At 45.4% G+C, this 24,943-nt stretch overlaps 1 protein-coding gene across 1 annotated transcript; it reads right to left on the reverse strand.

The window, feature by feature from the left end:
- Positions 1-9,738: 9,738 nt before the first annotated feature.
- REELD1 (reeler domain containing 1) lies at positions 9,739-23,174 on the reverse strand. The gene is made up of 8 exons (XM_082727610.1): positions 23,142-23,174; positions 21,342-21,561; positions 18,040-18,262; positions 16,826-16,989; positions 13,152-13,464; positions 12,940-13,029; positions 12,568-12,631; positions 9,739-11,735 (listed from the first exon to the last, which is right to left on the reverse strand). Exons 2-8 carry the CDS (start codon positions 21,547-21,549, stop codon positions 11,127-11,129), a joined length of 1,671 nt encoding a protein of 556 aa, XP_082583736.1. The 5' UTR covers positions 21,550-21,561; positions 23,142-23,174; the 3' UTR covers positions 9,739-11,126.
- Positions 23,175-24,943: the final 1,769 nt, after the last annotated feature.

Genomic DNA, 24,943 nt, shown 5'->3' on the forward strand with positions numbered 1-24,943 from the left:
CCCATTGACATTCTTCTGTTCATTGGGTAAGAAAATTGTAAGAATAATTCCTTCCACCCCTCCCCCAGCTCCACCAACAACTCAGTGGAGTTATGTCTTTTTGGGTGCAAAAAATATCTATTTTTCTAACACGGACTGTGGAGGGTGGGGGGCGGGGAGGCTGCTCACCACTCTCCTGGACCACCCTGGCTACGCACAATCCACACAGCGTCCTTCTAGCACCCAGACTCCGTCTTATTTACACTTATTTACATATCGAGCGAGATCTCCATGGCTGCCTGCCCGGAAGCCCTATTTTTAATTGTTGGCCACCCAGCTGCCCCCGACCTTTCCTGGCACTTTTCTGAGGATTTCCGGCCACTGCTAACTTATAGGGGAGGGCAGCAGATAATCTCCTTGGAGGGGAGATCCGCCAAGGCTGAACTCCAGAGGCCCCGAAATTCAGCATCTCACAGACCCTTTTGCAAGGTGCGTCCCAGTCTGTGGGTGCCGGTCCCCCACGGAGCAGAGGGGGTTTGGGCTCAGGCTGGTGGGCAGGCTTAGCCGCTTGGCCAGCTGCATCCCACGTGGACAAAAGGACAGGGGAAGGGGGAAGCAGCTGCCTGTTCGCTTCCCAGCTTCCCTCTCTGGCTGCGCTTCTAGGAGAATTAGGAAGAGTTCCAACTGAAGGCAAAGGCCGTCTGAAATTTAGACAGACTGGGTTTTTTTTTTTTCCTTCTTTTTAAAACACAGCATTTTCCTAGACAGAGCAATAAAATATATATTGATAAATATTTTCCAAGAGTGCCCTCTAGTGGAAATCTAGAGGCAGGAGCACATCTTAGGAATAAGGGACTTGGATCCCGAATTCCTGAATAAAAATAAAGCACATTCAAGCAAGACCTCCTTCACACGTGATCTGGAAACATATCACATTTCTCCCACGAGGCCATAAAACGTCACATGGCCTTGATTGGAAATGAAGGCTGCCTTAAGTCTTTAAAACGAAATCGTGCTCTACTTTTGGAAGTGGAAACCGTCATGTTCTATGGACAGAATTTTGAAATTCTAACTGCAGAAAAGGCATGGGGAACGGGGCCACAAAACAGACCCATTGGTCGCATTCCTAGGCGGCGCATGTGTTGCTGGCTGAGTGCTTTTATTTTGACTGTGGGGGAAGCCAAGGCGGCAATAATGTCCAGCCCCAAAGGCCACACACACTGCTCGGTTTTTACCTTGGAGGATGTGGGACAATGAGCCATTTGTGCCTCTTCCCGGTTCTTCCTGGCCAAGGTCAGCTTTCCCACTGGAACCGAGCAGCTTGGCGCAGGGCCCGAGCCGTCTGGAGCCTCTGAATGGTGAGGAGTTTGTGGACGACAGGCTGCGCCCCCACCGCGCTCCTGGGGGGCCCCCAGGTCAGGCTCCCAGGCAGCCCCCGTCTAGTCACAAAACCTCACTCACTCTGCACAGAACAGCAGGAAGGGCCTCCTCGTGGAAGCCAGAGGAAACCCTCAGTCCCAAATACAGGTTCCCGGGCCACGTTCTGTGAGAAGGCAACTCAAATGGCTTCTGGCCCTTCTCATCCTTGCTGGGGAGCCTGGCAAAGATGATTCACTTTTATCTACTTGTGTGGATTCCAACTCATCTCACAACCACTGCTACTGCTTGTAGTAATGAAAGAGCGGCTGGTCATTTATTTCTCCATTCAGCAAATCTATTTTGAGCACTTCCTCTGGATCGGCTTGTTCTAGGCTCTGGCCACTGAGGCAGATAAGGCCCTGATCTCCTGGGAACTATAGTCAGGGTAGAGATGGATGACATACAAGACATCGTGTTGAGGCTCTGAAGGGAACTAACAAGACGTAGAGTGAGGAGCAAAGGGCGAGACGACACACTGATTCCACCTGCGACCGAATGTGTGGTTTCGCTAGCTCTTTCCAGCCGCACAGTTTGGCCTGTGCCCCAAAGAGGTGCCGAGGAGACGCTCCTGCACCAAACAAGCTCAGCTCTCGGCCCACACCCCAGTGTTCCTCCTGAGCCTCCCTCCCGGCAGTACCTCTCCTCCTGTAGCCCAAGGGACAGGTCTCCTGCCTCAGAGAAAAGATCGCCCTCCACTGATGCAAAATGCGTCACCGACCAGACCTCAAGCAGGACCAGGAGGGAAGAAAAAGCCACCAGAAGTGACTGCTGACCCCTCAGCCGCCGGCGGGGAAAGTTACTAACACACTCGGGCTACACGCGGCAGGGAGTGTGCTGACGGTTTGAATGTGATGACGAGTAAGGGGATACCGGGATGAACTGTGCGCCAGGCCTCTCTGAGAAGTGGACATTGAGGCAACGATGTGTGCCAGCTGTTTATAGTGTCAGAGACAGCAGATACAAAGATAAAGAAAGTTCTTCCTGTGCCTTCAAAAAGTTTGGAGCCCCGTGGTGAAAAACAATCTCATAGGATTCAAACAACAGGATTTCAAAATAGCCCTAAGTTCTATTGCTCACAATACACCTGTCAAGCAATTCCTGTTGTCCCCATTTTAGAGACGTGGAGACTGAGCTATGAGACATGGAAGGACCTTCCAGAGGAGAACTCGTCAGTCACACCGCCAAGGTTGGGTTAAGGCAAACCTCCTACCTCCCAAATATTTTTTTTTTCCTTTCGTACAGCATGTTGCTTTGTGGAAATTGGAATGAACCATGAGATCCCAACGCATCTCTCAGCTCAAAGGTTTCATGGGGGTATGGTGCACTGTCTCATGTGAGTTAAGAGAACACTGCTTCCTCATCCCTTTCTCCCAGCATCTGGCTGAAGGACTCTTGCTCCATTTAGAGAAGCAGGTTTCTTAGAGTTGTTCTCAGCCCCAAGGGTCTTGAGGAGGGACAGAGGGACAAGCGAAGGAGACGTGGCCAAGCTGGACTTTTCACACCCCAGAGTAGCTGCGCTTTGATCCGTCTACACTTTCGGCTTCCATAAAGAGCAGATTCCTTTTGAAAAGGGAATTCCGAAGTTTGGGAGAGGGGGAAGAGGTGGATTGGGGTCAGGGACTGGGTGTAATGACCTTCAGCTTGGTGTTGGATCTAGGGCCCCGCCGGGAAATCAGGTGATCTCGCCCCCCTGCCACTGGCCACTCCCTAGAGGCAGGGACCGTGCCTTATTTCCCTTGGTATCCTGAACCTTTAATACAGATTCTGCCGCATGCCCCGTGTTCAATCAGTGTCTACCTAAGTGATCTGAATTAATTACTCAGAATTGATTCGGGCTTTGAGTAAGTCTCCAGCTTAGGCACCCTCCCTTTTCACTCCTTCATGCTCAAACCTCTCATCTTTCGCGTCAGTGGCGACCATCCCCAGAAAAGGCTGGAGATAAGACAACAGGCTTTCCTCCGGGATCCAGGGGAAGCCTTCAGGAAGCATGGCCCATGGAAGGGGGTCCATGCTGCCTCCCCAGGGCTAGTCTATAAAAATAACTGCTGGCCCCACAGGTACTACTTCTGCTGTACCCTCAGGAAGACCTGGGAACATGTCAAGCGTCTACTCACACTAGAACAATGAGGCACAAACAGGAGCCTGAGAGAATGGTTCGTGGGGCCCTGGGGGGTAACTTTCTCCACAGATGTCTTGAATGGCCTCATACAGACTTGTTTCTCTTGCAGAAGTGCCTTGTTTCACCCATTACCTGTTCATGCTCTGAATCTACATTCAAGTTCTGCAATGTGCCAGGCATTGTGCGAGATGCTAGGGGATATTGTGGAAAACAAACATGCAAAAAATCCCTGCTTTTATGGAGTTTATATTCTCTAGAACATAAAACCGCAGTTCCCAGCCATGACAGCATATTCGAAACTCCTGGGAAGCTTTAATGACTATGGACATGGACCCCACTCCCAAGAAGTCAGATTTAATTGGCTTGGGATCCCAATGTCAGTGTTGGTAGCTAAAAGGTTTGGGTCTAGATGAGAGGAACTCTAAAGGTCTATGGAGAAGTTTCTAGTCTTTCCAATTATGCAATGAGTCAATCTCCCTCCTTATTACTTATTAAAGTTATTTATTAATATTGATGTATTCAAGTTGGACCTTTCCTCTCGCTCCAGGCTGTGGGAGGAGAAGGGGAGACACACAACTTGCTTTTTGTTTCCCCCGAATTTCAGTATGGCTGTATGTCTCATGGCTGTATGTCTCTTAGCTTCCTGCATCAGAAGAAGTCTTTTCTTCTGGAAGCCAGGACTCTACCAGCTCAGGTCCTAAAACCTAAATGCTGGAGATGGGTAGCCTGTGTCTTGCCTCTGCCTTCTGTCACCCTGGGCCACTCATCACTGCCCCCAGTTGTTTCTCTTCTCCTTAAGCTCTGGTTCTTATTGCTTTGTTGCTTGATCCAGAGCTCTTTTTATCTCCACCTCTTACGCAGTTGCCTTCAGTGTTCCTTATGGCTCTAGAAGCTAACAGGGATACCCGAGCTGGAGTCAAGGGCCTCTCCCCCTAGGTCCCTCCCTCTCTAATCTTATGTAGTGTCTCTCTCACTCTCCAGTCCTCCTCACCATTCCCGCCCCCTGAGCTGTCACTTCTTCTGTCCTGGCACCACACTCTGTTTAAGCTTCATCTCCACACCTCTGCCACTGGGGCACGCGACCACAGGAGAGAGGAGGCCGCTTGTCATCAAGCAGGTGGGACCACAAATTGGACATTGTGATCCTCCCCCATCTCCAGCCGGTCTGGAAAGCTCCCCCTCCACAAACACTACAGACAGAGAGCGAAACAGGTTTGCTTGTCTGTTTGTTTTTTAATACCCAGAGGAGCTGATCTGCAGCCCCAGAGGGTCTGGCCAAGTAGGGGCTGAGCTTAATCAGAGGGCTCGGGCTTACATAATGCCCTGCAAATAATAATAATAATAACATAATAGTACTAATGCTTGCGCTACATTTAGAGCTTGAAATGATCAGTGACATTTCCCCTGATGAGGTTAAACAGCCTGGCTCTCAGGGCCGTACATTTGCATAATAAAGATCAGAAGTCACTGCTGACTACATCTCTCCCTGCACAGGCTGCCTCGTGTCCTTGATTCACGGACACCCCATCCTAATGTACTCCCATATGTGGTCCTGTGCAGTGATTCTAATCTTTGGCTTGCATGTGAAATGTCAGCCTTTTTTTTTTTTTCCTTTTCTTTCTTCCTTTTTTTTTTTTTTTTTGTCTGAGAGAACAACAAATTATGTTTCTAAATGAGAAGGTACAGCCTGTAATGGATAATATAATCTGAAAATGCAGAGGCAACATCTGTGACCCGTGGTGCTAACCTAGCAAGCTGTTGTAGTCTCTTTTTCCAGCCTATCAGTTGATAGGAAAACATCACTTTAGATATAATAATTAATCATTGGTCGAAATAGATATTCCCATTGGTTCCTTGCCTCTCAGACAACCTTGCCTAGCCTGACTATAAATCAGGAAAATGCATTCTTTAATATCCAGTGGAATGTATTTCCAAGCAACCTCTTTCCTCCATAAAGTAACAAAACACTTGGCAGAGACAGCCCACCATCAGCTATGGATAAATATCCTCCTGATGTGCCATTTGAAGGAAAGACAAACAGAGACCAGTTCAAGATGGTGACTACAAACCAGAGAAGCATCTAGTAGTGGCTCTTAGCTGGGTAGTGGAACAATGACAGCCAGCACCTTCACCATGTGGGCCCATGGGCTCCATTTCCTTTTGTTGGTCTTCTCCCCCTAGCCCAGTGCTGGGGCCTTGTCCCAGCCCAACAGGTCAGACCTTGGCCCACCATGAGTGGCCATTCCCCACATCCCACTGTCCTCCTGGTTCTAATGGTAAAGGCAGACTAATCATTCCAGGCATGTTTCTGCTTGATTCCAGGCTTTCTCTGGATCCACTGAAATATTTACAGCACCCAACATGCTCCAAGAAAGCAAATGGTCTGCCAAGTGTGTTGGAGAGGAAAGTGGATTAGAAATCAGGGTGGAAGGAAGGAGTCTGAGGACGGCCCTAGACTAATTTGTTGTTTCACTGTGGGTTCCCGGCAGTCTTGTTCTTCTCCTCACCCCTAAGAAGGAGGTGTTTTCAACGAGTTTTAGCCATGCTTGTTGGTTAAATTTCCGGGGGCAGTTCGTCAAGGTGAAGGGAAAGGGAGTAAGGGGGAGGGAAGGAAAGAGGAAAGATACAAGCTTAAGGAGAGTATCCAGCTCTTATTGTTCCAGCTAATTAAGCAAAGGTAAAAGTTCAAGACCACTGCGTCAGATGACCTTTAAAACCATTTCTAATTTTTGAACCCTATGTTTCTCTATCTCATCACTGCCCGCTCCGTCTCTGAATGTGGAAATGATGCAGGAAAGGCTGCTTCATCCTGGGCCCCGCAGTTGCAACTCTTAGCTACTACACCGGCGCGGTCCCCAGTGGGGACGATTTAGGCCTCCAGGGGACATTGGACGATGTCTGGGGACACTTCCGGTTGTCAAAGGTGGGGAGGAGGGAGCTACTGTCAGCTAGTGGCTAGAGGCCCGAGATGCTGCTAACCATCATACCATGCACAGGGCAAAGGATTATCCGCCCCAAATGTGGCGCATGTGCAGGCTGAGAATCCTGCATGCCAGACCATCTAAACTGAGCCAAGGGCGCGCATAGGTGAGCCTCTTGGAAAATCTCCGCTCAGCTCTCCTCCCGCCCCACCTCGGATTGGGAGGTCAAGTCTGTTCTCAGCCCCTCCCTGCCGAGAACCTCCGGAGCCTGGGATCTGAGACACAGGACATTTCCCCCGCTGGAGACCGTGGGCCACAGAGCTCTAGCTCGCCTCTGGACAGCGACCTGCCTCTCCCGATGCCCGAGCGCCCAAGGGCCCCACATTCAACTTCAGTCCAGACCCAGGCCTGCGGAGAGGAACGCGGACCTTGAACTTTTCATTCACTCATTTAGCAAACATTTATTGATTCCTTACTGTGTCTGAAGAACAATTCTAAGTGCTGGGAGAATAGCAATGAGAAAAACAAAGTCTCTGCCCTTAGGAAGCATCCGAGTCTGCCGGAGGCCGAAAGTAAGGACCATAAATACTCTCCAGCGGGAGGGGCAAGGAGAGTGAGAAGAGATGTAATGGCCGGGAGAGCCTCTCTGATAAGGCAACGCTGGAAGAAAGCTCTGAAGGTTGTGGGTGGCTGAGGGGACCGGGTTCCAGACGGCAGGAAAAGCCAGAGCAATGGAACCCAGCAGAGCGTTCAAGGAGCGCGCAGGCCCTCGCAGCGGGGGTGGGGCGCCAGGAAGAAGGTGGGCGGGGCGGGGGCGGGGCTCACTGTCTGTCAATCACGTGTTGACACTTCGCTCTGAGAGCCATGGTAAGCCACTCAACGGCTTTTAGAGACCCTTGACCTAAACAGATTTATGTTTCCAAAGCCATAGGCCACCAAGAAAACATCTGACAGGCCACCAAGAAAACAACATCCAGGCAGCTCCAGCCCAGTTGTCAACGGAGCAGGGTCTCAAAATATTCACATTTCCTTTTTGCATGGGTTAGGAATGAAACATCAGACTTCCTTTTACCATAAAGTCCCTCCTGATATTCTAAACCAGAGGTGACTGTCCCTGGTTTTGCAACCCCCTAAGGCCTTCCACCTGCAGGGGGAGCAAAGTTCTTCTGAAGATGCTCTCAAGTTTAATAAAATAAGGAATGTAAATTCATTTCACTTTAAATTAAAGAAATTCCTTGCCACACACCATTTTGAGAAGAAGGGGTTGGTTGGGGTGAGATGAAATCAAATCACAGAGCCTGTATTCCAGAAAAGCTGGGATCACTGATAAATCCCCAAAGTCCAAGAAAGGGAGAGGGTATGTTTGTAATTTATTCATAAATTGCCAGCCATCTCGAGACAACTTTTCAAATAAAACGTGACACTTACTGGTTTGTTGACCCATTTTTTTTTTGTCATTGTTGTTAATTAGAGGGTTTTTTTTTTTTTTTGGTTTTTTGTTTTTTAAGGAAACAAACATTGTCACAGCAAATTAAAATCCAGACAGCCTCAACAGTGGGATAACTCAGTCAGGCTATAGTCGAGCATTAAGCTGCAAGTTAGCAAAAGTGTTGTATCCAAGGAGAGAAATCAATGAGAAAAATCAGAGATAGCCTCCCAACGTATAAAGGTTGAGGCTCACCCCTACTGTCAATCTGCGGTTATTAACACAATTAATTTGTTTGAAATACAAAGAGTTTTGAAAATATAGTTTTCAGCAATTGTTTTTCTGTTCTTTTCCCCTAAATGTGTATTTAGCCTAAACCCCCTTCTCGAAGAAATGGCTTACCGAGCAGTTCTGTAGCTGTTCCTACAAAACAAAAAAGCTATGTTAAGATGTTGCATTTGAGTTCTTTGCCATTTTTTTTTTTTTAACTTGTAATGGCTTTGTGCTTTAGTAAATGCCTTGAGGTTAACACTTCCTACTGGCTCCCCTCTGGGGCTTCTCTGAAGCCAGGCTTAAAGGACCTTCAAGTTCACAGTAACAGAGGGGTTTTATGTCTCCTGAAGGCAGGTCTATGGACTCCACTGCCCCTGCTGAAGAAGAGTTTCCTCAGAATGTCTCCGCAAAAATGTCTGACCCCCAGCAGGAGTTGTAGCCAGTGGCGACCATGACAACTCGTGCCGGGACCACCTCCATTCACTGGGCAGGAGAAGGGGGGCACAGGAGAGAAGCTGTCATGGAAAGGGAATAACATTTTGGGTGATCACAGAGTTTCTCTAAAGGGACTAGATTTAAAGATAGTGTTGCAGCTGCAAGGGCACATTAAGTAGTTAGTCATAACGGGCTAAAGGTTGAACGTGTGTTTACTCTTCCCGACAACTGAAAGCGGTAAAGAATTCTGTTTTTCTCTGATGAGGAAGCAGAGACTCAGAGGTCTGGCTGACTCTTCTGCCACACTTCACAATTTTGCCCCGGGGAGCCGACAAAGAGGAAATGCCTGACCCTGAGATTTCCCTCACCCCCTTCGATGCTTTGCGGGGAAGGTGACCCAGGGCTCCTCTTGGGGCTGAACAGCCCCTCCTTTTAGACTCAGAGAAGCCCCACGACAGGCCAGCAGTCTAACCAGAGAGGTGGAGAATTAAAGATAGCTTCAAATCCTTTGCCACTTCTCCCATCCAAAAGCCAAATCCACTGCCCTTCCTTTGAAGAAGGAGGGCTAGCTCTGGACTTCCTGTAACCACTGGGAAGTGGCAGAAGTGAAACCATGTTACTTCCAAGGTTAGGCCTGAAAAGCTCCCCCTACCCTCAACTTCTGTTTTTTTTTTTCTGCTTGGAACACCCCTCTGGGAATGGTGCTATAAGAAGCCATGAAGAGAAGGAAGAAATTGCTGCCCACACCCATGGGGCCCTTGCTGAGCCCCAGTCAGCAGCCCGCACCAACTGCCAGTCACGTGAGCAAGCTGGCTTGAGTGTTCCAGCCTACTGAACAGAACATAGAGCAGAAGAACTGCCCAGCCAAGCCCAGGCAACTCCAAAACTGTGAAAGACGATGAATGGTGGTACTAGTGGCTGTTTTAAACCACTGAGTTGGGGGTGGTTTATTTCACAGGCAATTGTGAAGTAATTTTTTATTGTTGGCCAGAGGAGGACTCTCTACAGGTAGCTGCATCTCAGGGAAAATATCACTGAGGAAGGGAGGAATATGTACAAGAGATAGCTCTGGCCGCCGGTGGAGTATAGTACATTCACTTATTTCCACAGTAATCCTAGAACACTTACATGTGAGAACACACAATTACCTAGGTCTCCATGTTCCTAATGAGGCACTTGACAGAAGCCAGGGGACAGATCCAGGAGGAAACAGTCTTGGAATTAGTGCCCTATGAGCTAAAAGAGGCTGAAAAAACAGCGGGATTTATCTCTTTCCCCATACACCCAGTTAAAAAAAAAAAAAAGTTTTTGTGGTTAAATGGAGATGTCATGAATGCCCCTCTCTCTTGAACAAGTTACAGAACTTATTCTGCATTAAGTTATTGTGAGAGTTAAATGTGAAAATGTATACAAAGTTCTTAGCACAGTACCTGTGTAAGTTAGGTACTTGATAAATAAACACCCTTTCCATATTTATAGTGGCTTTTCATTTCCACATTAAAATGTTTTGTGACTCTGTAACAGGTTTACCTCTGAAAAGACAGCCAATTTCTATGTGTCATATTAGATGAACATATTCAAAAGGTATATTCACACCTGTTGTCGTGGCCTCCCATAACATCTATGAACACTTGGCTAAGTCAAAGCGATATTCATAAATCATGAGAGTAGAAAGATCTGGTCTTTGTCCACATGTGGTCTTCCTTTTCTCCCTGAAAAGATGAGTAGAGGCTCTTCTTCAGACTGTGTGGTATCATCATTTTTCCCAGCCTGACCTTTGGCAAAAGGCAGTATGTGTGCTGACTGTTAGGATACGCAAGCCTCCCATCAAGTGTAAATGGATGGGAGGTCCCAGATCCATTTGCACCTGATGAAGAAGCTTGCTTACCCCGCTCTGGTGTTTATGCGGCACATATGCATTCCCCCACAGATGTGTTCCATCAAGCTCTTGAAGACTATCTTGCTTCAGATTAATTTCCAAGGCGGATTTGCCAGGCTTCTGAGTTTCTAAGAAGACTGAATACCCTTGGATTCACCCAGTCAGTGTTGAAGGCGAGTTTTAAAAATGAAACTTCTTCTGGGGGTGGTTTGGAGAGGTAAACTGAGGGTTCCAGCTCTTTTTCTTGTAAGAGACACAACCTCAACGTTACTTTTGTTCAAAGAGTTAGAAGGGATGAGGCTGACATACTGAGGAGGGACAGAATTTCTATTTCTGCAGGTTCCTTAAGGCAACAGAGGAAGCTTGGCGGCCACAGGAGTCTAGTTAATGAGCAGGTTATACAATATTCATTGTGTTGAGTTTAACTCTTCAAACAGAACGTCTAATTGTGAATAGAAAAAAAGCAGCTAAATTACAGATGTTAAGACAACAAAGCTCGGGAAGAACTCCCTCTGTTGATAAAACTGTCCTTTCCCAGCTTCCTCCACTAACTGCTCACTGAGTGGGGGGCACAGCGAATCCCTGTCCTCATCAGCTATTCTCATTAGCTCTGTTCTGGCTGAGACACTGCAGGGTCTGAGGAGGGCCACTCAGAGGCCTAGGATGACGGTCTGCTCAGAGCACTGTTTTCTCGCTACCCACAGAGGACGTGGTCCAGTTGTAGTCCGCTTCAACCAAAACAAAACTGTTCTTCCTCATCTTCCTGACATGCACTGTCTCACCACCATCACTCCTGGCAACACCATCCCCTGCAGGCTCAATGAAGGACACGTCTGTCCGTTTGTGGCAATACTGGTCATGTAGGCAGCGGAGGCCGGCAGCCAGGGCCATGCCCAAGGTGGCGGAAAGGCAAAGCAGGATTCCCAGCTGGGGAGTCCTGAGCTGGATCCCCGAAAGGGCACTGGCTCCTTCTTGCCCAACCTCAGGCCTTGGGTTGGTCTTCCTGGGGTATTCCATTCTGTCCCCACCATGTTCCTCCCCCACTCTGGGCTCTTTGCGCTTTGGCTGAGTTAAGAAGCTGGGAGAAGGCCTCCATGTTTCTGACTGGGCTCCAGCAGCAAGTGACCTGGAAGTGGCAGAGGGGGGGAAGACAGGGGTTGGGGTGGCTGCTCCAGCCCCATTGCCAGTAAGTGCTTCAGACAACCAGAGGTGCTGAGGATAGGTAAAATGGGCAGTAGACAGAGGGGGCCTCATCATGGTCCTATTAGAGGATTCCATCTTGTCCTAGAAAAGGAAAGGGAAAAAAGAGAAGTCAAAAGACCTGGTCTTCTTCCAAGCTGCCACCCAACTTCACACTTAATCTGTGTTTCTTTCGACATCTAACCTGAACTCGTAAAAGATCCCAGGCAGCAGCTGAAAACCCAGGCTGGTGCCTGCTCCTGAAAAAACTCCTAAAATGCTCAAGTAGATAGATATGCCCTTGTGATTGATGGGGATAAGGTGGCTAATGGAAACCCCACAAAGAGAGCATAGAGGCCAGTCACAAGAATAAACCTAGGGTCCAATAAGAGGCTTCCAGACCAAGATGCATGATTATCATCTCCAAGAGCAGAAAGCTTTGAGTGTCTTTTTATGCTGGGACCCACATAAGATGGCATTTAATCTGTTGTAGGTTCCAATAAATATGAGTAAGAATATTATACCATGTTTTATTTTGTGTTCCTTTTAAGACTTCAAAGGAATAGTAAATCAGTGGGCATGTATATTTTATATTGCCCATTGATCTAACCTCTGGAACCATACATGGCATTTCGAGGCCAACGTTATAAAGCAAGGGGTAGAGAGGTGGGGAGACAGGAATTATTAACTGAGGCTAAGTGGGAAAACAAATCACTAAAACTATCAATTTCTACAATTGTCGATAACTTTGGAGACACTGTGTATAACAGAAAGGCTGGTATTGATTGGTAAAATGATGCTGCATATATATCATACCCTTGCCTCCTCCTCTCAAATTTTGGTTACTAATCTAATAGCTCTGCTTTCCCAGCCTGGAACTTCCCACACTGGGATCAAAATATCAACCCTATCACCCACAGACAAACATGGTTGTTACCTGTTCATCTCTATCTGAGGGTATGCAAGTTTCCAATGAATCAAAGCTTGGATCATCCTGAGTCCTAAAGCAAAGGATAGAAGGGTGAAGAGAAGACTATGTATACAGATCAAAAAGCAACATTCCCTACCATTGCTGTATATACTGACAAGATCAGATTTCATTGGAAAGACTCCTGAGTTTGGAGTTAGGAGCTGAAGGGGAAAGAGGGAGGGGGTGGGAAGAGACAAGTGAGTACAGCAACAAAGCCTCACTAAATGCTTTTATTTATTTTATATAAAATATGTATTTATATATTATAAATTTATACATCTCTTCCATAAAACACATTTATATCTGATTTTATATATAATAGCATATCAGATATCTCACCCTATCCAAGAAAGTACAGTTCCCCCCAGGCGATTTTCATACCCAGCCCTTTTGGCCAGTAGTCCTTCTACGATCAGGGTTTCCTGTGCACTTAAGAATAAATACGGTGAGATCTTTTCCTGTCAGATGCCAAGAAGTTCAGACTCCCTCAGAACCCCAGGGTTTGGTCTTATCCCACCCCCACACTGAATGGTCCACCCCTGACCCATTACCTGAGGTGGGTGCTAGAACTGGAAGCAATGCCCTCTGAGAAGAATCTCCTGAGAGCTATGAGTCTCTCCAGCCCATGGATATCCAGGGATGGCTCAAGGATTCTGTTGATGTCCCCTCTGGGTTGCTGGCCATTGCTGACAGCAGTAGCTGTGTGTGAAGATGACTGGAACAGAGTCTCCCCACCCCCAGGAAACTCTGTCGCCCAAAAACTTGCAGGAAAGGGATCTAAGCTGTTATCCTCTGCAGCTCCAGTTGGAGCAACAGCAAAGATGTTTGCATGTTGCTGAGGAAGAGCACTGGGGGGTCTGGGAGCTAAACAGAGATCCAAAGACACCATGAGAGAGTAGAGCATTTTCCTTGTATTGATTAACACAAACAACTATGACACTGGGATAAATACTAGAGACTTTAATGTACCTTTAAAACAAACCATTAAGTTTGGGCTACTCAAAAGTATCAACAAAAGGATGATCTGCGGGGCACCTGGGTGGCTCAGTGGGTTAAGCCTCTGCCTTCGGCTCAAATCATGATCTCAGGGTCCTGGGATCGAGCCCCACATCCGGCTCTCTGCTAGGGGGGGAGCCTGCTTGCCTCTCTGCCTGCTTGTGATCTCTCTCTGTCAAATAAATAAATAAAGATCTTAAAAAAAAAAAAAAAAGATGATCTGCCCAGTAATATAAGCCCCTGACCAAGTGGGAAAGGACTCGTTTTGTAGTATCTCTTTAAAGAGTAAGTCTTTGTCTCTCTGGATTTGTGCATTTTTAATAGTCACCACTCAGGGAGTATAGAAACAACTGTGACCACTCTGTTTTTTCTCACCTCTGCCAAAAACTGCTTCTAGCTAGGAAAAAAACAAAAAACAAAAAACAAAATCAGAATCCCACAAATCAAAGATTTTTGAAAGCCCTAGATCTTTCCTGCCATATTATTAATAGTAAAAGTCTCCCTGGTGATGATAATGACTTGACCCTCTGCCATGGGCAGAGTCAAGGTCACTGCTCTCCACTGCCCTCCACCATCTCATTTCCCATCCGTGACTGGCCAACATGACAGCCCAGAGCTTTAGAAATAGAAATTAGAAACAGCATAGCAAGCAAGCAAGGACCAGGGAGCCGGGTGACTGGGTTCAATTCTCCATTCCACTAACTCCTTCTTTGGGGAAAGTCCTCCCAGAACATCAGTTTCTCCTTTTTCAAAATGGGACCAATAATGGTTCCTATAGCCTAGAGCTTCTGAAGGGTGAAAGAAAATCATTGATGTAGAAGCATGGAGCACACAGCACAGGTGAACATGCAATAAAGGTTTACTGTAATAACGCTTAGGATGACTATGATGGTATTCACAGAAAAACACATTAGCAGAGGTTTCTCTGGCCAGGGCTCTAACTGGGTTGAAATTCATTTTTCTCCCTTTAGTCCCACTCTTCTCCAAAGCCTTCAACACTCCAAAACACTGAGATTAAAGTGAAAAACAAAGAAGCCTAATGGGCACACAGAATGTGGCAAAAGCTCAACAGTCTTACACTTCTGCCTGAACTCAGAATTCATTCAGACATTCTCTGCAGACTCATCATGTGATGGGCATCACTGTGATCGGTGTGTGTGTGTGGGGGGGTTGCTGAGGGGGTGGGTACAGAAGAGCTGCGTAGTGGCCGTTGTTGTTCCTGAACTTGAAATCCAGGAGGAGAGACTCTCAGATGCCCAGTCTTAGAAATGATGGTGTGATGAGAGCTTTAAATCTAGAACTGAGAAAGCAATTACATTTGTCTCCCAAGAAGTACAGGAGAAAGTTTCACAAAGGAGATATTTGAACCTCCCCTTGAAAGATAAATAGATAAGCAGGAAGAAGAGCCCAGTTTGAGGAAGTGTAAGAAGGCAAAACATGGAGATCATGCCCAATGGGGTTGGGTAGACCCCAAAGTGTCCTGAGAGTTTATTGGGAAATAAGTTTGAAAAGTACAAATGTACTATCTTCCTAATGTGAAAATTCATGATTCATCATTTATTTGCCCACTGCAGTCATTTTTGAAATTTTTTTAAAGATTTTTATTTATTTGACAGAGAGAGAGAGAGCACAAGCAGAGGGATCAGCAGGCAGAGGGAGAGGGAGAAGCAGGGTCTCCACTGAGCAGGGGGCCTGATGTAGGACTCGATCCCAGGACACTGGGGTCATGACTTGAGCTGAAGACAGTACCTTAATTGACTGAACCACACAGGTGTCCCAAGAAATCTATTTCACTTTGCTAGATGACCTCCCCTTCCCTTGCCACGATGCACATATACACACACACTCCTTTTACCTTTGAGAACCCCTGGGCTTTGTGTAGAGGAATGGGCAGGAAAACAGCCTGGGCCAGGAGGGCAGGAATGTGTGCAACTACATACTGAGGAGTTTACCCTGCAGCTGCTCAGATGGGAGTCTCTTACCCCATGGGGGACAAGGTTCCCAACAGGGTCCCAAGACAGAGAGCAGAGACATGATATCACTTCCTGACACCTCACCTTTAGTCACATTCTTATTAAAACAAACATGTTTGGGATTAAAATGCAACATTTGCATGACAGAAAAAGACACGTGAGACTTCAAACACACGATGGGTTTGCAGGATCTTCTCCAGGCCACACTGTCAGACCCTGAGATCTTGACTCTGCTTTTTGGAGTATCTTGGTGGGAAGGCTGGGTGAGTGGTGCTGGGCAGCAGAGAGAAGATGGTTTGGGGCATGTGCCTGGGTCTGCTAGCCTGAGCCAAGTCGGGCATGAACATGTTGGCCAAAAACAAAGGACAGAGTCAAGAAAAGTGGAATTGAAAGGATTAAAGATAGGAGCGTCTGTGCAAGTGGCCTCTATGAGTGCGTCCGTTCGGAGCACTTAGCTAGAAATCAGTAATGGAAATGAGTTCCCGATCCCCAGCAATTTTCAGGTGACCACTGTATTCTGTAGCTGTATTCTCACTGTGGTCTCTTGTTTTGTTTTGTTGCAGAAGTTCATGGGCCAAAGGAGTCTTGGTTTGATGTGGTGAACCAGGGAAAAATTCCATTGCTGCCCAAGCAGCCTCTCATTCCTGATTCCTTTCTCCAACCCAGGCTGCAAAGAGCCATCTACCTACCATGGAAAGTAACAATGAAAGCTTGAAGAGTTTTTATGTACAAAGAAGAAAAGATCATCTTTTTCTTACACTCCTTGTGGAGCTCCAGGGGTCTGAAGAACCCCAAGGAGATGCCATGACCACTGGTAAGTGTGGGAGTGGAGGGAGGTGGGTGCTGTTGTTTGGCTTTGTGGCAGGATTCAACTGTCCAGCCCAAGGCCCCCCATAATCTGTGAGGCTGCAGTGGACAAACAGCAGCAGCAAGCATGCCCTCCTGCCCTTGGCCATGAGCTGTTGTGGCCACCCAAGGCAAGTGTTCAGTGCCTGAGTTGCAGGAACTGGAACTGGCTGTAGTACCTTCTAAGTGAAAATCACTTTTTTCCCAGTTTAAGTATTCGGAAGGCAGTTATAAAAATGTGATTAACGTGGGAGGCTCAGTCAGTTAAGCATCTGCCTTCAGCTCAGGTCATGATCCCAGGGTCCTGGGATGGAGTCCCACATCAGGCTCCCTGCTCAGCGGGGAGCTGCCTCCCCCTCTCTTTCCCATAAGCTGCCAGACAGGCTCTTGAGTCCTGCGGCAAGCAGTACCTGGCGTGGAGCTCTCGGTTGCCTCCCGACTCCAGCCAGAGCTTGGCATGGGTGAGCCGAGCTGTTCGTGATGGTCAGTGTGGGCTCCAAGGTGTGTCTGTTGAGACACAGCAGACGATTCGATCCTCTCCCAGTAAACGAAATATGACTGGACAACTGACAGACTGTGGAAAAAGAAAGCAAAATGATGCGAGGGTTTGGTTTCCCTTAAATAACACCTGAAGAAGAACAAAAGTCTATGTGAACAGAAAAACTGAAGAGATGATTGTATTGCCCTTGTGTGACTCCACTCTCTTCAGAAACAAAAACTCAATAGCGGCAAAGAATTAAAACAGGGAAAGATATGTCTAAATTCCCCTCCTGAATAAATACAGTCATAAGAAAACCTCATTTCGACTAAAAGGTGTCTTCTTGAACTGTTTAGTCTCAAAAGGTTCCATCTTTAACTTTATTATTAGCCATTACTGGTATACTGTTAATTGAATTACTCTGTTAATTGAAAATTTCATAATTCTGTTGTACAATGGTACAGCTCTATTGTAATTGTCGATTCCATTGAAAATCAGAGATAAATTGTTGGTACTCTAACTAATATTTTGAATACTTAATGGCTTTCTTTAGTAAAAATCCCTTTCACAAACATCATCTCATTTATCCTCCCCCAAATTTCACTGAAGTAGGGATTATCGGCTGGAATCATTTTTCCCTGTTTAAATAATCAGAAGGCAGTTATAAGAATCTGATTAACTTAGGGGTTCCTGGGCGGCTCAGTCAGTTCAGTCATCGGCCATCTGATAGACCACAAGCCAAGGCGCAGAGAACACAGTGGCTTTCCCTGGGCCTGAGTAAGTGTCCACTTATCCGTCTGCCTCAGTCCCTGTCTTTCTCAGTTTTCCCTATTCTCCCACACGTTCTTCTTTTTACTCTGGTCCAAATTTCCTGGAGAGGTTGGCCAAGATGCATCTGTGCCCAGAGAGGAGGGGGAAATCACGTGCCCCCACGCTGTGGATAATGACAGAGAGGGGAGCTGGGGGCAACTTCCTTTTTGGTTACCCTCCGCACTGACTGTCTAGTTGCGAGAGTCTTCATGACCCTATCCTTGTCATGAGGTGGCTGGAGGTAGGGGCTGAACATGAAGGAAGGGAGAGCAGAAGCTCCTTCTCTTCAGAGGGTAAGGCTCCATTACCAAGAAGGAGAACTCCCCTCACTCTTACAGGAATGTGATGTCCCCCACAGGCTGGGCAGGGGCCTTCCACTCGAAGGACAGGTTTCTCTTCCGGGACTTGTCAGAGTGGGTGACGGTGTCAGCCTCTTGAGAACAAGCCATTGCTTTGGAATGAGGAGGCATGAAAACAAAAGTGCCAGCTATTTGATGGTCAGACACTCTTCGAGCCTGAAGTAGAAATCCCATGAAATCTCGACTGCTCCTCACAGTCACTGCAACAGAAAACATCTGAGGTGAGCCCTCTTGATGTGGTTCCATTTGCTGATTTTATACGGGTATTTTCAAAACTAAAAGCTTAAGACCAGCCCCCCAAAAGTAAACACTTCTTTAGGGGGAAAAATAGTTGAAGTGCTACTTCATACCCAAAGTAAATTCCATTTAGATCAAAGTTATGTCAAAATGAAATACAAAAAAAAAAAAAAAAGTTCCTAAAAACCTAGGAAAAATGTGGTTTTTAAAAAATATTGTAGTTTGGAATGCCTTTCTAAGAAAAACCCAATTGCCATAAAGAAAAAGATGATGTAAAAAAAATTGTGAATATCAAAGAAATCAAAAGACAAATTATAAACCAAGAAAAGTATTTGTAAAGATACAAAACAGGCAAATATACAAAGAGTAATGGTGAATCAATAAAAAGATGACCAAATCCCAAGTTATCAAAGGGCACAGATAGAAAATAAAATAAAATAAAGTCAATCATGATTTATTAAGGATGGCACTTGTGATCAGCACTGAGTGTTATATGTAAGTGATGAATCACTAAATTCTATACCTGAAACCAATTTTACCATATGGTAACTAACTAGAATTTAAATAAAGACTTGAAATTTAAAAATCATGATTTAAAGAACAATCATGAGACATTATTGAGATATCTATCTTTTCCACAAATTTTAAAATGTAGAATTATAACCAGTATTGATAGCACTGTGGAAAAACCAGGACAGTCATTCACTAGCGCTAGAACAATAAACCATGCAACTTTTTGAGAAGGTAACATAATAATGTTTTCCATATTTAAAATGTAGTTACTTCTGATACATGCTACATCATGGAACGAACTGCAAGACATTACGCGTAAGTTTCAGTAAGTGAAATCAGCTTAAGTGTAAGTGGATATAAGATGACATACTGCACAATTCCACTTACATGAGGTACCTAGGGCAGGTAAATTATCACAAAGACAGAAAGATTATAAAGATTACCAGGATCTGAGGGGAGAGATGGATGGAGATTATTGTTTAATGGTTATAGAGCTTCTGCTTAAGATAATGAAAAAATTCTGAAAATGAATAATGGTGATGGGGTACAACATTGTGAATGTCCTTAATGTCACTGAACTGTATACTTCAATTAGAATGGCAAATTTTATGTCATATATATATATATATATATATATTTTTTTTTTAACACATACCAAAAAAGCCCAGAAATGCAGTTTCCCTTTGATCTAGCAATTTCACTTGCAGGGATTTCTTTCTTTTTTTCTTTTCTTTCTTTTTTTAAAGATTTTATTTATTTATTTGACAGAGAGAGTCAGTGAGAGGGGGAATACAAGCAGAAGTAATGGGAGAGGGAGAAGCAGGCCTCCCTACTGATCAGAGAGACTAAGGTGGGTCTCGATCCCAGGACCCTGAGATCATGACCTGAGCCAAAGGCAGATGCTTAATGACTGAGCCACCCAGACGCCCCTGCAGAAATTTTTCTTACAGACATAAATAATACAGCAAACTCATTTGTAATGAAATGAGTAGCAAAAACCAGGGTCATAACTTCATAGGCTTGCTCAGTGCAGCTTAGAGTCTGTGATCATTTTATTTTCCGTGCATTTGAACTCTTAGTAGTAAACATTTGTCCAGGTATTTAGTTATTATTTAAAACTGGACATTGTGTTAGGCATTGAGCATACATCCATGAACGATATAACATAGTCCTTACCTTCAAGGAGCTCACAGATTAGTGGGATCCCAGGAAAAAAAAAAAAAGAAAGAAAGAAAGAAAAGAAAAGAAAAAACAGTGTAATCCCAGCACAATAAAGTAATAATTGACCCTCACTGGATCTAGGAAGTGCTCTCTTATATATGTGTCCTAGTTCCAACCACAGTCCAATTTGCTTCCCTCAGGTCTTTTATTAGAATTCGGGTGTCACACAGGGGCACTTGGGTGGCTCAGTTGGTTAAGCAACGGCCTTTGGCTCAGGTCATGATCCTGGAGTCCCAGGATTGAGCCCCACATCGGGCTCCCTGCTCAGTGGGGAGCCTGCTTCTCCCTCTGACCTCTCCCTTCTCATGCTCTCTCTCTCATTCTCTCTGTCTCAGATAAGTTAAAAAAAAAAAATTGGGTGTCATATTTTGGGTCATTTTTACAGCCTTTTCTCCCTAATACAGTGCTTTGATTTTTACCATTTTCATTCTCTTAGCCACAGAACACAGGAGTGCCAACATATTAATCCCTTCATGCTGGGGTGCCTGGCTGCATACTGTGGCGATTGGAGCCTCCAGGAAAGTTGCCTCCAGTTTTGAGCAGCCCCTCACATACGCCCCAGCACGCTCTACACATATTATCCTTTCCTCGCTGAATCGTGACATGACAAAGTTTGGGAATCTCTGTTGGAATAGCCTGAATTTCAGTTCGGAGAGTATATTGCTATGGGGGTCAATATATTGCTCACAAAATTTTTCCCCATACTTACCAACAGAACAGAATGATTGGGCAAAACAGTACTTCCAGAGTAAATTTTATTTTGATTTATCACCTCTAATCGCCATCAAAAGAATCAGCACAGTCCAAAGGGGGTCGAGCCAACATCGCTGATGTGTTTGAATTTACTCACAGCTGTGTAGACTCAGCTACCACCTTTGGCACCTGGAGTTCTCTCTGCTTTTGTAGGCATCCAAACTAAAATCGCAGGAGATACTTTTCACTCTACAAATAACTTTAGTTTTAAATAATGAGAAGCAAAAGCCTGTTTCTCTCTCTCTCTCTCACACACACACACACATACTATATATGAAGTTTGTTTAGGGTGATTACATTTTTATCTTACAAGTAGGACAGATTACCTTTCTTATAATAATGCTATTTGTGCCTTCCTGTAAAAAGGAATATCAATATAGAGATTAGTTATGTGGTTCTCATGATACAAATATTTCATAACTTATCTTTGACTAAATAACTGCTTCTTAGGATTAAGTCAAACGTTGGCGGAGGAAACTCCTGCTTGGGACAAACACAGCTAGGGATCGGTCAGTAGGGTCCCGTGGGGTCTTGCAAAGCCTCTCCCATACGTACCTGGAACCATGTCACCCGGTGAGTAGGAAGATCTACCGGTGTGAATGGTGACGTGGTAGGTCTGTGGGTCCTGAGGCTGGGCTTGAATGTGTTTGGGCTGCAGGTCCTCACAGGCCCCTGAGCCGGCACCATGGGAAAAGGCAGCTGAGCAGGAAGCCAGGCAGAGGGCTGCCCAAGCCCAGCCTCCAAGGACAGCCAAGACCCTCATCTTGACCTTTTCCTGTGTCATGAGAAACAACAGCTTCAATCCAGATGCTATTTCAGAAAATGATATGATGTCCTTTTGAATGTGACCGATCTGAATATATACTGCCTTTAAACCCAAGATACCGTTAGTGCCACCTCCCCAGATTGCAAGGGCTCAAGGTCAAGATCAAAAGGATGTGCCAGGCTGTAGGAAGTGTTTCAATTTCTAAACAATTTTTCTTTTAAATACCTCTCTTCTTATAGTTTTCTCATTAGACCAGACAGCTTCTTCTTAAGGAGGATTTAATTAAGTCAAAGAAATAAGACCAGAAAAAAATTTGTATCCTAATGTGAACTCTTTACAAGCTGTCTGATCTCCAAGGGCAGTGTGAGCTATAATACATTATTGGTTAAGTTGAGACACCCAATATTTCAATATGGTCAGGGAGCAAGGCATATGGTGGCTTGGATTAGTGTCTTATTGCTACAATTGCAAAGTAGAGGGTTGAATGGTACAGAATTTCTCCCAACTATGAATTAATTACTTAGAAGCAACTGTTAAATTTGCAACACTCTGGTATCTTCTTGTCCCTCCTCCTACTGACTTGTTTAGTTATTTCACTACTTTTTCACAGAGAAGATGAGCAGAGGGAGTTACACCTAAGCTCATCCACTGTGCACCTTATTAAATTTACTGGGGTGGGGGGTAGGTTGTTAGTTCAGGAATAGAATTAAATGATTGGATAAAATAATATTTAGGGAATAAGTTTCACTTTTGTTTGCTAGCTCTAATGCCATGGACAGAAAGAACTGAAGTTGACTGTGTAAGGAAGTTCTCAGATGAGAATAATGGGAGAGATAGCAAACATGACAGTGAAAGGTCTCTGAATAAACATTTAGGACTGTCAAGCATGTTTCAAAAGGAGTTGTTTGTTTTTATATTTTTAGATACACCGGAATTATTCAAGTTCAGCTAGTATGTTGATCTAAGGAACCATGTAAGGCAACAGCCCTCCTCTCTAATAAGCTAGTTATGAAAGATAAAAATAAAATACTTTCAATGTAGCAAAAGTAGCTATAAAAACAGTGGGCTAAGGAGATAATCCAAACAACCAAGTAACCCAATGTCATCTACCCCCATTCTGTCTTCACCCACCACCCTGCCTCTTACATGGACCAGACACAAAGAGACAGGATGGTGACCTATAATTCCAGTCTTTTGGACTTGTCTGAACAGGACTTTAGACAATAACTTTCTCTGCTACGGTTGCTTGCCATGAGGAAAAAAAAAGTAAAAAAACCTTTCCACCACCAGGGACCATTCCTGCAGTTTCCTAGGCCCATTAAGAGATCATGAACAATGAGCTATAAAAACACATTCTCAGTTGAGGGGACCCAGGGCTTTTCCATTTTCATCCACAGCGACCACAAGCAAATGTCCTTGGAGCCTTTGTTAATAGCAGAAGGTAGTCCCAAATCAGATCAAACATAGACACCTACGGAGGAAAGGGGTAAGGCCGTGCCCCACAAAGCCCACCCTCCCCTCCTTAAATCTTGAGGTTTCTGCTTTCCCACCAGCACTAGTCTACCAGAACCAGGTAAACAAACACTTACCTAGAAACACACTTTCCTTCAGGTTTGATGGACTGGCTTCCCCCCTCAGAGTTGCAGAGATGCATCTTTTAAACAAGCCTTTTTGTCTCTCTTCTGTTCCTCCTCTAATGGGCAGGAGAGCAGCTGTTACCGCTAATCCTCGGCATCCACAGGAGCTGTCCCTCAAGGTCCGGAGCCAGCCTTAATCTCATTGGTTTTCCCTAGGACCGCATACACACACAGGGTTTCCACACCAACACTGCTCAAGCCTGTGTGAAGAACTAGAGAGAACTGGAACTGGTCTTGCCCATGACTGGCACTGGCATCCTTTGTGGGAGCCAGAGGCCTTCATCTCGGTCTCCTTCCCAAGGGGAGAATGACCGAGTCAAACAAATCTCAGTGCTCTCTGCTTCTTGAGTCAATGGGAGCTGAAGAAGTCATCCCTGATGAAGTGGGATTGATGCCATGGACAGAGAGCCATGTTTGGTATAAAAAAGTACCCCGAGCCTGCTCCTTCCCCTTTTGGTGGCACTGAAACTGGAATTCCTCAAACTGCAGGCATGTAAGAATCACCCAAGATCCTTGCTAATAGCTTAGAGCCTGTAGATTGATGGTTCCCAAAGCGGGGTTCCCAGAGCACACCATCAGCATCCTCTGGAAGCTGTTAGAACTACAAATTCCTGGAGCGCACTCCAGATGAATCTGATACCATCCCAGATCCATAAATACTCACAGCAACATGGAGGAGAGTCAAAAGGCTACATGGTGTATGATTCTATTAATATAACATTCTGAAAAAGACAAAAGTATAGGAATAGAAACAGGTCAGTGGTTGCCAAGGGCTAGGGTTGAGGGGAGGAGGAACTTCAAAGGGCAGCATGAGGGAATTTGGGGGTGATGCGACTGCTCTGGATCTGTACATTCTTGTTAAAACTCAAACTGCAGGGAAGGAGGACGGGTGAGCCTGGTGCTGGGTATTAAGGAGGGCACGGATTTCGTGGAGCACTGGGTGTTATACGTAAACACTGAATCTTGGAACACTGCATCTAAAACTAATGATGTATTGTATGGTGACTAACATAACATAGTAAAAATTAAAACAAAAAAAACTCAGACTGCACATCAAAATGGTACATAAATAAAAACTGTATGTAAATAAATATGTAGAATAAACAAAACTGGAGGGGACAGCTATACACAAGTAGCCATCAGACAGATGATCAGTGGGTGTCAGAAAGGAGTTCTATGTGATTAATTCCATGACAGTCCAAAAACCTTCACAGAAGTTATGTTTGAACTGTACCTTAAACACTGAGCAGAATTCTTCATGGCCACAAAGACTGGAGAACTTTCTAGAATGAGAGGAAGGTATTGAATACTTTTTACTCCATGTCCTGATGACTGTCCCTATAGAGTGTCCCTGTTCAAAGTGTGGTTCATGGACCAGCAGCACCAACATCACTCAGGAGCTTATTAGAGGTACGTGTAGACTCGCAGCCCCTACCCCTCATCCCCCTGCAGATCCACAGAGTTCATTTCTGCTTCTTGGAAGTACTGCTCTGGAGAAGCTACCCATATCTCAGCCCTTTGAAAAGCACCCACATGCCATATGACAATCTCCCATCTCACCTGACTGATTAGTTAGAGATGACCACTTTTCCCGAGACGAGGCAGTCCATTGATTGTGCAGCAACCAATCAGCTGCCTTGAGAATCTGGACTTTTCAAGGAACACAGACCACTTCAATGGAAAGGTTCAGAAAAGCTAGGGTTGGAATAGGCGACAGGGCAAAAGCGCAAACCGAATTTGATTCCTGAGAATTC

Source organism: Mustela nivalis, assembly GCF_964662115.1.
Source record: "Mustela nivalis genome assembly, chromosome: 4".
Taxonomy (NCBI): Eukaryota; Metazoa; Chordata; class Mammalia; order Carnivora; family Mustelidae; genus Mustela; species Mustela nivalis.

Excerpts from the sequence above, each read along its gene's own strand:
- REELD1 (XM_082727610.1), bottom strand. The coding sequence starts at position 21,549 with ATGAGGGTCTTGGCTGTCCTTGGAGGCTGGGCTTGGGCAGCCCTCTGC. Across the intron at positions 13,030-13,151 it reads AGTTCTAGCACCCACCTCAG|TGCACAGGAAACCCTGATCG; the intron begins GTAATGGGTCAG and ends TTTATTCTTAAG. Across the intron at positions 12,632-12,939 it reads ACTGTACTTTCTTGGATAGG|GACTCAGGATGATCCAAGCT; the intron begins GTGAGATATCTG and ends CCTTTGCTTTAG.